At 39.0% G+C, this 17,437-nt stretch overlaps 1 protein-coding gene across 1 annotated transcript in view; it reads right to left on the reverse strand.

Moving 5' to 3' along the window:
• EPB41L4A (erythrocyte membrane protein band 4.1 like 4A) overlaps positions 1–17,437 on the reverse strand; it is a gene marked incomplete at both ends in the record, with an annotated part of 130,350 nt that overhangs the window by 23,882 nt on the left and 89,031 nt on the right. The window contains 5 exons of the mRNA XM_080362823.1: positions 378–425; positions 2,251–2,364; positions 2,963–3,046; positions 9,477–9,558; positions 15,947–16,059. Of these exons, the coding sequence (XP_080218949.1) occupies positions 378–425; positions 2,251–2,364; positions 2,963–3,046; positions 9,477–9,558; positions 15,947–16,059 (441 nt within the window). The remainder of the gene's footprint in view (positions 1–377; positions 426–2,250; positions 2,365–2,962; positions 3,047–9,476; positions 9,559–15,946; positions 16,060–17,437) is intronic.

Raw genomic sequence — 17,437 nt, forward strand, 5'->3', positions numbered from 1 at the left:
ATTAATTACAAGTGGACTAGGAGGCTGGAGAACTCAAAACAGAACTGCAGATACAAAATCAAAATCCTAAAACTTCTGGAACTGACTTTCAAGTTGCAGATAAGGCTTTAGTAAAGTTCAACAAACTGCTTCTAGCATGGTGCAGTAACAACGTGCAAGGCAACTTTTGGGCATCTGTGATGTAATAAGGTTACGCTACAGAGCATTTTAGCAAAAGTAAGACAGGAAAGAAAAAAAATTGAATGGGCAGAACACAATAAGTCTTTTAAACATTTAAGAAGATGAGGAAGAAGGATGGAAAGGAGAGGATGCAGGGAACTAAAATATGATCAGTACCTTTGCTATCATTTCATGGCTGCTATACATTATGTATTTACCTTCTCCTGTGCTTTAAATCTGAATCTTCGCCACTGTTCTGATTTTTCCTGTGACATTAAGAAAGTTTTAATGAAATACCATTAAGAGGTCACTTAACACAAAACAAAACAAAAAATCCTATCTTAAAAAACAAACAAAAAAAACCAAACCAAACAAACCAAAACAACAAAACAAACAAACCAAAACAAACACCACCCCCTACACTTTATAAAGTCTTTTTTTTCAATATGATTTAAGGCGGAGCAAAAATGACGTGCTTGTTTTAAACTTTTCAGGACACCTCTGCAATAAGTTGCAAAGGCATTATCTCATTCAAACTCTCATTGCAACCCCCTGACTTGCAAGGTTAAGCATGGTATCCTAGCCTTTAGTATTTCCTACTGTTTCCAGCAAAGCCTGATGTTTCCCTCTTAATTTGAGTTAAGAATGCATGAACAACACAGCTATTGTTAATAAATGGTTTTAAAAGGAAAGAGCATGAATAAAATCAAGATTAAGGAAGACATAATTAGGTTAAAATCTACCTACTATTGTCAGTCTTCACAGTGTCACATATGAGATAAGACTTTTAAAAATATTTTGTTGGTGTGGTGGCCAAAAAGTAAACTTGCTATTGGCATGCCCACTTGTCCATCAGGTAGATCAGCCAAATGCAAATTGCAGATGATAAATACTTTGCATCTTGAAAAATTTCCCACTGGATAATACACAAACACTGTTCTTTTCTTGGTACAAGACAGTTCTGCACTGCACATCTCTATTCCTTTGTTTTTTCGGAGCCAAACAAGACCTTCTGACAACTAAGCTAGCAATGAACCAGAAAACGCATTCAGGAAAAACATTGCTGTTAACAATTACAAGAGCTCTAGCTAACAGGATAAATTGACGTAACTGTACTTAGAGCTACACTGTGTTACTTTAATCCACGCACAAGGTCACTAAGCATATGCCTTGGGTGAGTTTCTTCACTCCTGTTCTAGAAAGATAATTGCAGACAAAAGGTCTACAGCAGCTCAGAAACCTAGAATCATAGAATGTCCTGAGTTGGAAGGGACCCACAAGGATCATCAAGTCCAACTCATGTCTCTGCTTACAGCAACCCCACAGTTCACACCATGTGTCTGAGGGTGTCGTCTGACAAATAAAAAAGCTCCATATCTACATTTCTTCACAGATACAACTGCATCTTCAGAAATTCCTTTGCAAATGCTGGCTTTGAACACGAAATGGGTAATCACTTCAGAGATGTCAGAAGGAGACATTACTCCAAAGTGTTGGCTCATAAGGCAGTCTAGAAGACTATGATGAATATGGCACAGTAGCTATTCTTGTCTACATTTTACAGCAGACCACAGCACCAGGACAACTTAGAGATGAAAGCAGCTTCTCAGCAAGACGAACCACCCAAGGTAACATGTACTCTCTCAAAACAATATCACTTCAGAACTTTCCCTGTAATTCGCATTTTGGACATACTCCAGGACACACAGCACAGAATCTCCATCCATTTAATTTAACATGTCTAAGTTACGCAATTCATCATGTACCCATTAAAAACACATTAAGTATCTCATATTTGTATTTTTGCTCACATTCTCTAATGCAGAGGAATTCACACATGGGTCTGCTGAAGGCAGCTTTATGGGTCATTTGTTTAATCTTCATTGCACTTAAGCCTAACCAAAGGTTCCTTTCCAAAAGCAGATCTGGTATTCTTGTTCAGGTTTTTTTTTTGGACTAACAGCTGGGCCCTAGAGTATCCCTTTACAGAGGACCCCATTGCATTTCCAAGAGCCCTTACTGAACAGAGCATAAAGGACCTCAAGCTTCCTACTGTGAGAAGCGAACAATAATTAACCCAGGGGCTTTTACCTCCTCCGGACTGGCTGCCCAGACTCATTCTCACTGCCGCCTGATGGGTTCCGTCGCCGAGAGTAAGGAAACTTCGGAGATCTATTGCGGTCACTGGGAGAATTATACAGCCCACTAGGGTTAAAAGGGAAGAGCAACCAGTCAGCTTTAAAACTTCGATGAGAGTTAGGCCAGGTAGGATTCAGCCTACAAAAATAAGGAGGCACACACACACACACACACTTATATACATATTCAGCTGTGCATGTATGTATGTGTGCATGCTACATAAATACAGATGGTACTGTTACCCAGCAATAAATATTTTACACCAAAGCCTGAAAATGTACGAGAGACCTTTTAGCATTGCCAAGCCAACAACTCTGCCACTCCCCACAGACAGCTCTCACTCTCACTATCCTCAAAATTCTGTTCCGTTACTAACCCTTATCATCCCTTTTCCAGGTCCTTGCCTAATATACCCAATAGCAGAGGTCTATGAACAATCTCTGTGGAAAGCCACCAGTGACTCTCCTTCACTGACCACTTCCTCCTACACCTACTTTCCTAATATTTAAATGATTATTTATCCATCACAGGACCTATATTCTTACATGCAATACGGATTTATTGTGACCCTGTTAATACATTCATATATCAATATCCTTCAGCCTATTGCCACGACATGGTATTTGCCATTGCACAATACCTAGGACATCATGCATCACCTTACCTCTGTGGGCCACCTTCCTCCCATGGTGCGTTTGTCTTACTTCTTTGGGTTTCTGGACTGTTTTCATTTTTCATCTTTTTAAAGCTAAAAAAAAGTACAGATATATATATATATATATATATATATTTATACTTAAACCCATAGCGTACAGATCACATTTTCTTGCACCCTGATCTCTTACAAAATTACTTTTAAAGGCATATAGTCATTACAGAGACACACCTGGGCATACAGCTATTTGCCTGCTATGTGAAAGAGGGCAAACAGCTGCTGTGTTGAAGAATCTCTCCTAGAAAGAGCAATTGGAAGGAAAAAAACCCAAGGCTTGAAAATCAGCTCTACAAGCTCAATTATGGCTGCACTGAGTCAGAAAAAAGATCAGTCTTGTCTCAGAATAAATAAGAGTAGACACTTAGGGAAAAAAAAAAATCTAACAATAAGGCAAATATACAATATGCTCTCATAGTCTTCCATAATACGCAGTTAACAAATTATTGAACTGGAGGCTTTATCTGCTTTTTATTCTACATAGCTCTTGAGGGAACTTTCTTCCATGATTTATTTAAACATTTCTTGAACATTTTTGAATTTTTGGCATAAATAGCAGTATGCTCCAGTATTCAACTATGGCACAAACAATTATTTCATTTCAAAACTTCCACCTGGTTCAAAACTTCCATCTTGTGTTCCTCACTAGTTCTGTGCATATAGAAAGAAAAAAAAGCTCTATGAATGGTGATTCTATGATCACAAACTCCATCAATTTTATTTTTTTTTTTAATACATTTTTAACAGCTTTCTCATGTCTTTTCCTAGTGAAAGAATCACAGACTATTTAATCTCTCCCAGTACAGGATTCACCAGGTACCTCTGAGTGTCTTTATCGTATTTCTCTATCATTTTTCTAGGTCTATGGTACCTTCCTGAAGATAGGAGCAAAGGCATGGGTGATAAACTATTCAAAACATGACAGACCACAGGGTCATAGACTAACATATTCTTTTAATTACTTCCCCAGTAACTCCTTATGTTTTCTTTTTGATGGACACCGAGCACATATCTGACAATGTGAAAGAGCTGTCTTCATTGAGTGCTGCAAAGACAAGTACCAGGACAGTCAAAATAGTTGCTTGGCTTAAGAGATACATCAGTGTTTGTCACCAGTCTCCCATCGTACCTATAGGACACAGCATGAAAAATAGCAGGATACTACAATTCTTCCTTTTCCTACCATTCTCACAGTGTCAAATTTTACAACTTCCAACCTATTAATGCTCCTAGATAGCCTGCTCATTGCCACTCTGAGTGTTGGAAGGTGGCTTCCAGCTGGAGAATGCTTTTGCACCCGTCATCTCGCCAATGGCTAATCATGCCTCTCCTGTATCATCATCTCTAAAGCTCACTTTCTGCATGAAGAAGCTGATAGAGAACTAGACAACCACATTGATTTCCACTAAGCTCTTCAAGAAGTATTCCTGACAGCAACCCACTACAAGCATTAATACCACCTATCTTTCCAAAGTGCAACTTTAGTGGCAAAAGAAAAGCTTTAGAGTTGCTTACAGAGAGGAGGACCTAGGCCAGAGTTCTTTGCCCTGAGCAGGAGGTGACAGACTTGGCTTTATGAAGGAATTGTAGCTACTTAACTCACTGATCCACTTTTAACCTCAGCCTTTGGTTACTACAAGACACCGAGTTAATAATTTAATTCTTGTAGAGTGAACAAAATGAAAAGCTACAGTAAGTCAGCAGGAAAAGAAATTAAATTGACTTTATCAGGTAAATAATTTTCTTGATATTGTACCCATTAATTATTGACTCAAGTGCATACAATCTATTCCCAGGCTTAAAAATATGTGCTTACTACAGACTAAGTAACTCAGGTAAATATGCTTCGGTCCTGTATTGCAAAAAGCAATTGTTTTTGCACAGCATAGACTACTGAACAATATTTAGATTGAAGTTGGGCTTAAAGAAATTTGAATAGGGTTCTCAAATCTTATAAAGAGAGAGAGAATTGATCCTGGGAGGCAAATTCACTGCATTAGACCCCTAAGTCATTTTTCATTCCGAGCCTCAGTCAGCCTCACCTCTGTCCCTAGCAAGATCATGGAACTGATCTTCCTGTAAACTATGCTAAGGCACATGGAAAATAGGGAGGTGATTGGTGACAGTTGACATGATTTCACCAAGGGTGAATAGTGCCTGACAAATTTGGTGGCCTTCTACAATGAAGTTACAGCACTGGCAGACAAGCAAGGAGCAACTGATGTCATCTTCCTGGATTTGTTCAGAGCATTTGATGGTGCCCCACACAATATCCTTGTCTCTAAATCGGAGAGACATGGTTTTGATGGATGGACCACTCAGTGGATAAGGAACTGGCTGGATGTTTGCACTCAAAAAGTTGTGGTCAACGGCTTGATGTCCAAATGGAGACCAGTGATGATAGGTGTTTCTCATGGGTCGGTATTGGGACTGGAAGTATTTAACATCTTTGTTGGTGACATGGACAGTGGGATTGAGTGCACCCTCACCAAGTTTGCTGATGACACCAAGCTGGGTGATGCAGTCAACACGCTGGAAGGAAGGGACACCAACCAGAGGGCCACAGACAGGCTGTGGGCCCATGCAAACCTCATGAAGTTCAACAAGGCCAAAAATAAGGTCCTGCACAAGAGTCAAAGCAATTCCAAGCACATATACAGGCTGGATGGAGAATGGATTGAGGGCAGCCTGAGGGAAAGGACTTGGGGATGTTAGTTGATGAGAGGCTCCATATGAGCTGGTAATGTGTACGTGCAGCTCAAAAAGCAAACAGTGTCCTGGGCTGCATCAAAAGAAGTGTGACCAGTAGGTCAAGGGAGGTGATCGTTCCTTTCTACTCTGCTCTTGTGAAACCTCACCTGGAGTTATGTGTCCAGCTCTGCGGGCCCCAACATAAGAAGGACATGGACCTGTTGGATCGAGTCCAGAGAAGAGCCATGAAGATGATCAGAGGGCTGGAGCACCTCTCCTATGAAGACAGCCTGAGAGAGTTGGGGTTGTTCACCCTGGGAAAGACAAGGCTGCAGGGAGACCTTATAGCAGCCTTCCTGTACCAAAAGGGGATTTACAAGAAAGCTGGACAGGGACTTTTTTACAAGGGCCTGTACTGATAGGACAGGGGATAGTGGATTTAAACTGAGAGAAGGTGGATTTAGATTAGATATAACAAAGAAATTCTTCCCCATGAGGGTGGTGAGGCACTGGAACAGGCTGCCCACAGAAGCTGTGGTTGCCTCATCCCTGAAACTGTTCAAGGCCAGAGGGCTTTAAGCAATCTGGTCTAGTGGAAGGTCCCTGGTCATGGAAGGAGGATTAGGCTAGATGGTCTTTAAGGTCCCTTCCAACCAAAACCATTCTATGATTTTACAGCTAGAGAGGTATAGCATGGCAGCTCTTCAGATCCTGGTGTTATCTTCAGGAATGTAGTTTCAAAATGGACTGAGTTATTTCAAAGTATTTGCAAAGAGAGAGTGCAGAGGAAGGTGATGAAGGTGGTGAGAGGTCTGGAGCACAAGTCTGATAAGGAGTGGTTGAGAGAGCTGAGGCTGTTTAGCCTGGAGAAAAGGAGGCTGAGGGGAGACCTTATTGCTCTCTACAGCTACCTGAAAGGAGGTTGCAGCATGGAGGGTACTGGTCTCTGCCCTCAGGTAACAACGGATAGGACAAGAGGAAATGGCCCCACGCTGCACCAGGGGAGGTTCAGATTGGGTATTAGGAAAAAATTCTTCATGGAAAGGGTTGTCAGGCATTGGAACAGACTGCCCAGGGAAGTGGTGGAGTCACCATCCCTGGAGGTGTTTAAAAGGTCTTTAGATGAGGTTCTTGGGGACATGGTTTAGTGCTAGAGTTAGGTTATGGTTGGAGTAAATGATCCTGAGGGTCTCTTCCAACTGAAATGATTCTATGATTCTAAAAGGTTAGGATCTGAATTTCATGTGGGATTACCATTGTTAGAAGATTTTATAGTTTACCTTGAATTCATACCGCTTACACAGATGTGACCAACTATGCATCTCAACAGTGAATGAGATGTTAAGCTATGAAAACTCAGCTTATAAGAGCTGCTGAATGATGCTTTCCAAGCATGACTGACAATTAATGTGAGAATTATGTAGGATGGAGTAAACTGCCAAACTGTAAATGCTTCACAAAGTATGTGTGCTGCCTGTCACACATACTAAGCCTGGCAGAACTGAAAGGTGTTTTACATGTGCAGACAAAGACACAAACAAAAACAAATCAATTTCTAAATAGAAATCATGCAAGAAAAACAACTTCCAGCACTTTTTTTCTGGAAGTGACTAACTCTAAAATTGTGACTCAGTGAGAATCTGCCTGTGAATGGCTTTTAAACTGTCAGGGTACAAAACTAAACTCAGAAATGTTGAAGCTGCCATGTTGAGAGCCCCTTATCTTTGTCTCTTGCTCTATGACCTGCCTATCCATATTTTTTTTAGCAGTTCATTGCTAAAAATTCATAGACAGCATTTTGAGCACAAGCTGTATAGAAGGCCTCCTGTCTCTTCCCAATACAATAATCTCTGCAATATGGAATAAGGGTACCTTCGTACCTCTCCTAACAAGTCACAGAATGACAAAAGAGTTGAGGTTGGCAGGAATCTCTAGAGGTCACCTGGTCCAAACTCATACTCAGGCAGGGCCACCTAGACCCAGTTGCTCAGGACCATTCCCAGACAGATCTTGAGTATCTCCAATGATCAAGACTCCACCACTTCTCTGGGCAATTGGTGTCACTGCTCAGCTACTCTCACAGTGAAAAAGTGTTTCCTGATGTTCAGAGGGAAGGAAACTAGTCCTGTCGCTGCGCACCACTGAGAAGAGCCTGGCACCATCCTCTTTGCACCCTCCCTGCAAGTATATCTATATTTTTGTATTTTTTTTCTGCTCAATAGTCTAGCTTCAGCATAACGTAGTGGCAAAACCACAAATGCTCTTTTAACAGCACTGTTTTCTAATTGATCGATTCAATTTCCCTTAAACTGAGGAAGCAAATAAACTCAGATCTTCTTTTCTGGGCAACTGTTCTAAATATTAAGCAATAACAAATACTACCCATGAAGTATTTACAATATATATTTTGGACCCTTCTTCAGAGGTCAGTCCATATACCTAGTATGTGAAGTCCACAGCTTCAATGGAGAAATAATGCCAGAAATGCTTAGCTCAAAAAAACCTGTCAAGGTTACTGGGCATGCAGAGACAAACATTCAGGCAACTAAGCAAAAAAGTTAGGTGCTGAATTTTTGACCCATTGTTCTGTCAGATCACTCCTTTTTGATTCAGGCATCCATATTCCAAATCCAGCAGGGGGCTATGAAGATTATTAGGGGCCTAGAGTACCTTTCTTATGAAAAGAGAGTGAGAGAGCTGGGTCTGTTCAGGCTGGAGAAGCACAGGCTGAGAGGGAATCTCATCAATGTTTATAAATATCTCAAGGGTGGATGTCAAGAGGATGGGGCCAGACTCGTTTCAGCGATGCCCAATGACAGGATGAGGGGCAAAGAGCACAGACTGAAGCACAGGAGGTTCCATCTGAATATGAAGAAAAAGTTCTTTGCTTTGAGGGTGCCAGAGCACTGGAACAGGCTGCCCAGAGAGGTTGTGGAGTCTTCTTCTCTGGAGACCTTCAAGACCTGCCTGGACACATTCCTGTGCAATACACTCTAGGTTAACCTGCGTTAGCAGGTGGGTTGGACTAGATAATCTGCAGAGGTCCCTTCCAACCCTAACCATTCTGTGAAAAGATGGTGCCAATGTTCTGTGAAATTCCACATAAAATTAAGGATGGGGACATAAGTCCCCTTCTAAATCTGAGCCTCACCCCTTTCTCTCAAATATGCCTACTAACCAGAGATGTGCACTTCAGCACTGATAATTAAACACAACAGACCATGCAAGTCCAGAGGAGCCCTGGCAATTCACTGCTCTGAAGGATCAACACAAACACTCATGAGTTTTGTTCTAGATTTACCACTGTAAACAGACTGCAAGGTTAACAGCACTGCTCGAAGAGAGGCCACGCCCAGCTCTTCTCTGCCCATACATCCCACACAGAGCTTGCCTTGTGCTTAGGCAGAAGAACCTTCCCCTGAGGGCCTGCCAGTCAGTCCACAGCTCCCAGGGGAGAGACACATAAGACTTCGCAGGACTAAGCATGACCAATTCTCCTTGGGTCAATGCGTGTTTTTTCATATTTAAAACTGAGACTGTTTACCTTTCCAATAATTTGACCCAATTTGTGGGTTTCCAGGTTCCATGCCGAGAAGATATGGGTTTGTTAAAATTAATTACTGGGCAACACTCTCTGACCTTTGTCCACAGAACATCAGACAGTCCTAAGCTTAAGGGCAAGATAAACTATTACTAATGATTACTAAATATGTTCCTCCGTCCAATGCAATACACAATCTCTTAAAAGCTAGAAGAGACCTACTGGTCTACATACCTTTTCACAGGGGAAGGTGCAATAATTTTTGTAGTTCCTTCATTTTCCCCATTTTTTGTAATCTGGTTCATGTTCTTAGATCCTGGGGAAAAAAAAAAAAACGACAACAAAACAAAACAATTAAAGCAAAACAAAAAACCAACCAAACAAAAAAAAAACACACACAAAACACTCAAACAGAACAGGTCTGTAGCATATATCCTTGCATACCTTTTCAGCATAATCACCCACTGAAGACAGTGCAGCATGAGAAATAAAATTATACACATGTGGTGCATGTTCTACTTTTTAAGGGGGTATAAGGATCACACTTTTTTTGTCTTATCCTTATTTCTAGTTATACAACATCAGAAGAAAATTTAACATGAGGCACATTCATTACTCTTCCATATGAGACAGAGGAGTTCAAAGGTGTTGTTCTCAGAGAGATACTATGCCATTGGCACCGGAAGGGAATGCCCTTATCAGTTACCAATGAGAAGACAAGTGTGAAGAAAATACAGGGTAGGAAAAAGCTTGGGAATCTCCAATGTAATAACTATGGCCTCTAAAACAATCATTAGAATAGATGGTAAAGCAAGATTAATTTGTTTGTTCTAAGAAACCACTTCAAGCTGATGTAGCAACACAGTATAACACAACACTAAAATAACCTAAGATATGACCATGAAAATAATAACTGTAAATCAATGGATTAGAAAAATAATAATGTAAATAGAGACAATAAGGAGTAATACTCTGACAGAGACAGGTAAGGATCAGTTTTGGTAAGTCAGAAACTTTTGGCCCATATTTGAAAGATATCTGCCTAGTTTCCAATTTCATGCCCAATAGTCTTTCCATTTTGATCTTGCACTTTTCACACTGTTGGCACGTAAGTCCCCACCTGAGCCATGAAAAGCAACCTGAAGAATTAGAAGATACATGCACTTTCTTTCTGAGCTCCCATGTAATAGGCTTCAAAGAAACTGATTTGTGTATTCATGATTAGGAGCACTGAGGACCAAGGGAATCTGGATATTTCATACAGGGTTAACGTCAAAGTGGAGTGATAAGATTATGCTCCACAGATGTATACAGCTCGGTATCATGAACAAAAAAGGATGTCCTATTCAGGTTGTTATGTAGTTATATATTAATCAAGACACATTTGTTCCTACTGGTACTATAATTTTAGTTTCCATGCTGTGCTATTAATATTCATCAGTAATTTTTCTTCAGTTCACATATTCTCTTTCCACCTACCTGGCAATTTAAGTCATTTCTTAAAAACTGTTACCTCCTCCAGAAACAGATGTTAAGTAAAACAACAAAGCAACATCACTGATGATGTACAGGACAGAATCTGGACAGGATTCTGAGCATGTTCATTGAAGATAATGACACAGACTGACTGAAGTCTATAAGGAAATAATAATACTGTGTCATCTGGCCACAAGCAACTGCATCTGTGTTGTTAATCAAGTGGTACAAACTCAAAGCCTTTTTGTTTGGCTAAACCAAAAATGCCATATCTTAAATTAAGCTGTGGCAAGATTTGGCATTACAAGCTTTCTCCACAGTCTCAGAGAAAGTATTCCTCTGCCATCTCCTTCAATTTTCTATGCTGCCCCTTTGACACACAAAGTCTCAGGACTCTCCTCTACTTCAACACAAAAATCTGAGATATCCTGAGACATCTTGTCTGCCCATCAATTGCCTCTCCTACAGGTTAAATCTGCTAGTCTTCTGCAGATGCCTCATACACTGCAGAGGGTCTCAAGTGGCATTAGTCACCTTTGCTTAAGCAACTCAGGCAAGCCCTTTATGTGTTTGACTTCACCACTTTTAATGACATAGTTTACTCCTTTTCCTACTTATTTTTTCAGACTAATGCTTGGCAGGGGATGGGAGCAGCCTGGGTCCTGTCTTGTACAATATTTGCTCCTTCAAGCTACTTTTTGTTGTTTATGCAAGCATAAGCACTAGGAAGAATTTGGAATGTTTTGAAGAAGGAAATGCAAAATGGGCACAGGTTCAGAGACAGAAAGGAAAGTAAATTTTTGGCATTCTCAATAAATCCTCTATTTTATGCAATAAGAGACAAACAACTCTCTGAAGCACTGCATATTTGCCCATACAGTTATTTTCTGTTTCGAAGAATGAAACAATAGCTACACTGCCACTATGACCTGCTTGGTAAAAAGACAGAATTACTGCATTAAAAATTTTCTTGAATTAATGTGAAAATTATCAGAAAAATAATCACCGATCTCCATTAAGGCCATAAAATACTGCTACAAAAATTCTTCCTCTGACCTCCACAGTCAAAAATCACAAATAGAGATGAGAGCACATAAGAACACATAAGAACTTCTACTAACTACAGTACTGTTCTATCAATATACACCTCTGTATGATACAGTATCCCTAATATAAAAGAACAGACTCCAGAATAACTGTACAAACATGAACCCCATTGCGTTAACTTATCTATACCACTGTTTCTCACATGCCAAGGTAACAGGCCTCTCAAAAATATCTTAGATAGCTGGAAATCTCAAACATCTCACTTATAGCAAGTTCTCCTGGTTGTTTACTTTTTGTCAGATAAGCTATTGTCAGCATTCACTGCACTGAACTTTTCCAACAAGGCATATGCACACACTTTGACTCCCTTTTACAGCCAGCTTGATGCTGATTTGTGCATTCAATTTAAGTAGACTATTACATTTAAAAAACTCAACTGTTCAAAACCTCAGGAGCCTGGCAAGCTAATTAGCTTGTTGTGCCTGTTTCTTATCAACTAAAGCCATGTTACTGACCTTATCTGGAAGTAGTATTTGTATTTAAATCTATTATAATAAGAGCAGAAGACAGTGTGATCAAAAAGAAAACACGTGATAAGAGCTCATGCTTTGCACTGTGTACTAATAAGAGCCTATAAAAATAAATGGACTTCCATATATCTAAGACTTTACAGCACAAAGACTTTATAGACCTAAGACTTTACAGCACAAAATGAAAAAGCCCTTCTCCAACTGAACACCAACTTGAATGCCAACCTAAACACACACACACACAAAATGCACTAATATAAAAACACTAATTGCATAGCCATTGAAGTTTCCTGGTCTGATTTTTCCACTAACCCTAGAACAACTGAGGTATGGAACGTACTAAGCAAGTGACAAAAGGGGGGTTACCGCATTTTAAACCACTGTAATCTAGATTCTAAGAAAAATATTCTGCCATGCTAAAGTGAAATTGTCTGCACTGTCCATTCTGTCATGGGAATCAGTCAATGGCAGTGGCTTTTATACAAGAAACCTAGTTTCTCTCTGTTCACAGTATCTTCTCCTTCAATTTCTCTCTTAAAATACAAATATTTTTACTGAAAACATAAAAAGTAAATATTTTCTATCATTGTCTTGGCACCAACTGAAGCTCTTAACTAAGAGTTTACAAACTGGCTGCAGTCCTGATGACTTCAGCATACTTTAAGGGACCAGTGAGACAAAGAAACATTATTAGTCACTTAGCTCTGCAAATGATAGCTAACCTCTACCTTCAGGTAACAGAAAAAAAAAAAAAAATTTAAAACACATACTGTGTATAAAAACCACATACTGTGTAACTCCTTATAACACCAGAACATGTACACAAAAAAGAAGGAAAACATTTTAATGAGATGTCAGAGGCTGGAGGCTTTAGCACTTCACACACACCTCTGTGATAGAGGCAGTGCAGACTCCACAGGCTACAGCCATGCATTGTAGTTACTGGTTCTACTAACTGCTCCCAAAACCCTGTGGCTGCTCCAATTACTGATGCCAACAGATTAAAAAAAAAAAAAAAAAAGGAAGAGGAAAAAAGGAAAAAAAAAAAGGAAGAAAATAGAACAAAGAAAAAACCCAAAAACCAGAATGGCTAATTGAACGGGCTGTAGAAAAGAAGCCCTTCATACACTTAATTTTGCATTCTTAAGAAAAGGAAAAAAGTAAAGAAGCAGGTGAAGAAAGACGCTGACCTCTGAGAAAGCAGAAGGAAGTTACTGCATAAGAACCATTTTAGAGTTGTTATAGAGTTCAGGTTTTGAGAGAGTAAATGGAACTCAAATTTTCATTCCAAAAAGTTAAATTGGATCTCACTTTAAGTGGCATTTGGCAGAAAACACCTTAAGAATTATGTAGTACATGACAACTGAAATCACCATTTAAAATCCTGAACAAGGCATATTTGATATTATTATACCATACTAGAAACACAAATGCAAGAACAAAGGAGTAGTGATCAATTACAACCAGCAGCATAATCTAACTATGCAAAACAAATATTTATTTTAAGAAGAAATGTCATATTGTTCTCTCAAACATTTCAGTCAGGGAAAGTTTTAAGTAACCCATAAAACTGTTTACACCAGCAGGCACATTTCCGAGATAAAAACTATTTCCTAAAAGTAAAATCTACCTTGGGTTAGTATTTTTAAACAAGCGATGCATAAAATATATCAAACAGACTTGATTTATTGTGTGAAATGGACTTTGCTATATCCAAGAATCAGTTTAGGTGAAAAGGGTTGGATTTTTCCTAGTGACATGCAATAGACTGTCATGCAGTGTTTAACACATGTAGTAGTGTTAGTCTGCCTTCAGCATCTGAAAGCCTATTTAAATGGAGAAACAGTACTAGATTTTTATCATTGTGAATACCCAAATACAAAATGAAAAAATAAAGAGCAAAAAACATGCTCATTATATGGTAAGATGGAATTTGAATGACACAGCTTTCTTCCTTTAGCCCTTATTTCAAGTGGGAAACAAAACAAATTCATTTAACTTAAAAATCATTTGAAGTAATACACCTGTCCCACTGTAAAATAACTGCTCACTGAGAACACATGGGTATCAATTATATTTAATTAACAGCAAACCAACCCAGATGGGTGATACAGATTACAAAAATATATATCAGTAAGATGGCGAAAAAGCAGCCTTTTAAAGTAAAATAAAGTATTTAAATCCACCAAAACAACAAATAGATGTTGCCCAGAGAATCCTGCATCAGGTTACATCAGCAGAACAGGCCACAGGGAGGTTTCAGTTTTCCTCACAATTCCAGTCAAAGAGATCAAAAGTTTAACAAGTACAACACACACCCTGCAGCAATATAGACTGATTTTCACTGCCTGTGCTACAGCAAACACTGTTTTCAACTATGGGCCAAGTTTCAACTAGTTTAGCTCTGAATACCCACACAATTTTCTGCATAATTGAACTGGGGATTAATGAGGTGGGAACTACCACCCTAAAAATGGGTTGGCCCAGCCAAACAAAAGTCTAAGTCACTAGGTTCAAGAGTGAACAGCTTTTTGTCCTCTTAGGCTCCCACTGACAACTGTAGACACAACAAAAAGATAACATAATTAGAAAGCAAAGTGATCCTTCTCTTCTTACACTTAGCTAAATAAAATAAAATTTTTTAAAAATGTGTTGTAAACTGCTCGCATATTCCAGGGGCAATACTTTTAATTACACTGCACTTCAAAATCTGTGGCAGCTAAAGGGCAGAACACACCAGTTTTACTTCTGAGTCAAAAGTCACCATCCAGAATAAACATGGGAGGTTTCCAGAGGCATATACCTGTTCTCTTGTTAAAAATGGTGACTCTCAAAAGTTTATAATGCCCTACTAACCCATGATAAAGATAACCTTGCTTACGTTTTAAAGCCCAGACAAGTTTTTTCTCAAACTGCTAACACACATAATCGCATACTTCATGCATGAGTTCGACTTAACCCAAGGTGACTGCTGTGATAGATGAAGCTAACCATACACGCATAATCACATGTAGAACCGGAGCCTGACATTAGAAAAGCTTTTTGCTCCTATTACTAAATTGCAGGAAACATCCATTATTTTGGGCATAACTCGTGCGATTCATTAATCTTATTTGTTTCCTCTAACAGCTGTAAAAACTTGCAGCTTCCCCTGACATCTTCAGCATGTAGAACAGATTTGCAGTTCACACATCTGAGCATGTTAAAAATTGAAGAGGGCATGGCATAAACTTCTTTTCCACTTAATATCAGAATAAAGGGACGCTGCCCTTGAACTGGGAAGAGGATGTAAAAGAGAAGCACCTAGGGTCAAGCAGCTGGAACAATGGAACAAGACATACAGGTATAAAATTTTTAGCAAGAGACAAGACTCTTGACAAAAATACATGTTCTCACTTCTTTTTCATATTATACAATAGACCTACAAACATGTGATTTTATCGCATTTGATCCACACCATCTCTTTCTTTTATGCACAAAGCTGGAGTTTTTAGATCCAGTTAAGGTTAGGTATAAATATTGACCTGAGGTAAAAGAAAAAATCCATTCTGAGAGATCGTTTGAGGACACTGTGGCAGTTCTGAGTCACCTCTTGAAAGTGAAATGAACCAAAGAAACATTTGTCCACAAGCCCAGCAAAGAAGGACTTACCTGTCTGTTGTGTTCTTTTGGGGTAAGTCTTGCTGCGACTTCTTTCAATGCACTGGTTTGGCCGCGGAAGCTGCACAGAAGGGTCTCTGGTCATTTGCAAAGATGTCCTGCCACTTGAAAATGCAACAAAATCATTGGAAAACACTTCAAAAAAGGATGAAAGAAATGGAGGGTCTTTAGACTGAAAAAAATGCTTAGAGTTTGGGCAGCGTGTTTTGTTAGCTATTTACTTCTCATCCCAACTCTGGCTTTCCTGTGAAGAAGCACTACCCTGACTTTTGTTTTGAATCAGTCACTGGCAGAACCACCAATGGATTGTGCCAGCTTCTTCTGTATTTGGCATTTTCAAGAGGAGCTAAGCAAACACAACACAATGCTAGTTTATTTGCAATAGACTAAGATAGTGTGAGATTTTGTAACCTCGAATATTCTAACATATGACTTTCCTAAGTAATTTTGATTACTTCCTGAACTCTTTCTACACGTTTTCATCTCAGGAAAACACATCTTTAACACTGTTCAGTTCCAGTCAGTAAGGAGCCATGTAGAATGACAACCTTAGGGGCATGGAAAAGCCTGTGAAGAGCAAAGCGTAATAAAGTGCTCTCACTAACACAGGCACAAATGATAATAAACAGAAGTCCTGATTACCGTTTACAGTAAGGCACAATTTAAATTGTGAAATTTAAATAAGTAATGAAGTTTAAATAAATTATTTTATGCTCATTTTAATACTCCTCCCCATATGACTAAGCAGAATATAGTGTTCACAACAAAATGTAAAACAGGCCTCATATTCCTCTCCAAAACTCCATGTTTGCTTCTGGAAACTTACTACACAGGAGAAGTAATTGTTACCTTTAAATCCCAGTTGCTTAAACACCTGCAGTTCAATGACTTAGAAGTAAACAGGTATCATACCAGCAAGTGCCAAGCAACTACACAGGCATCACGTTTGTAGATTTTCTAAGTTATGCTAATAGCATACACTAAATACTAATTGTATATTCACCAATAACCCCATAGGGGTAGTCAGCACTACAGAATTTTTATCTTCTCAAAATTTTTAAAAGAATTAAAGGACAAAAAAAAAAGTAAATCTAACATTACATCACAGTAATGCTGGGGTTTGATATTCAGTTCAATGGTTTTTCTGTTCCCAAGCAAACCAGAAAACATTTCAGCTCAACTTTCAAGTTTGTCAACCATGCCAGTCTTGCAACTTTTATAAGTAGTTTTAACAAATCATCTGGGGATAAGACCTTCCATGCACATTAACACCTCCACATATTAACCAAAGCATCTGAGCTTAAGACAAGAAAATTGTTTTCCTGAAAACTGCCTGTCACCTAATGAGAAGCACCTAGAAGAAAAAAAAAAAAAAAAGCCAAAAGATATTATTATTGTTCCTACACATATACAGTCAATGGTGGGATTATTAATTCTGTTTTGAGCTGAAAATATATATAGATACACGACACTGTTAATGCT

This window comes from Nesoenas mayeri (assembly GCF_963082525.1).
Source record: "Nesoenas mayeri genome assembly, chromosome: Z".
Lineage (NCBI taxonomy): Eukaryota > Metazoa > Chordata > Aves > Columbiformes > Columbidae > Nesoenas > Nesoenas mayeri.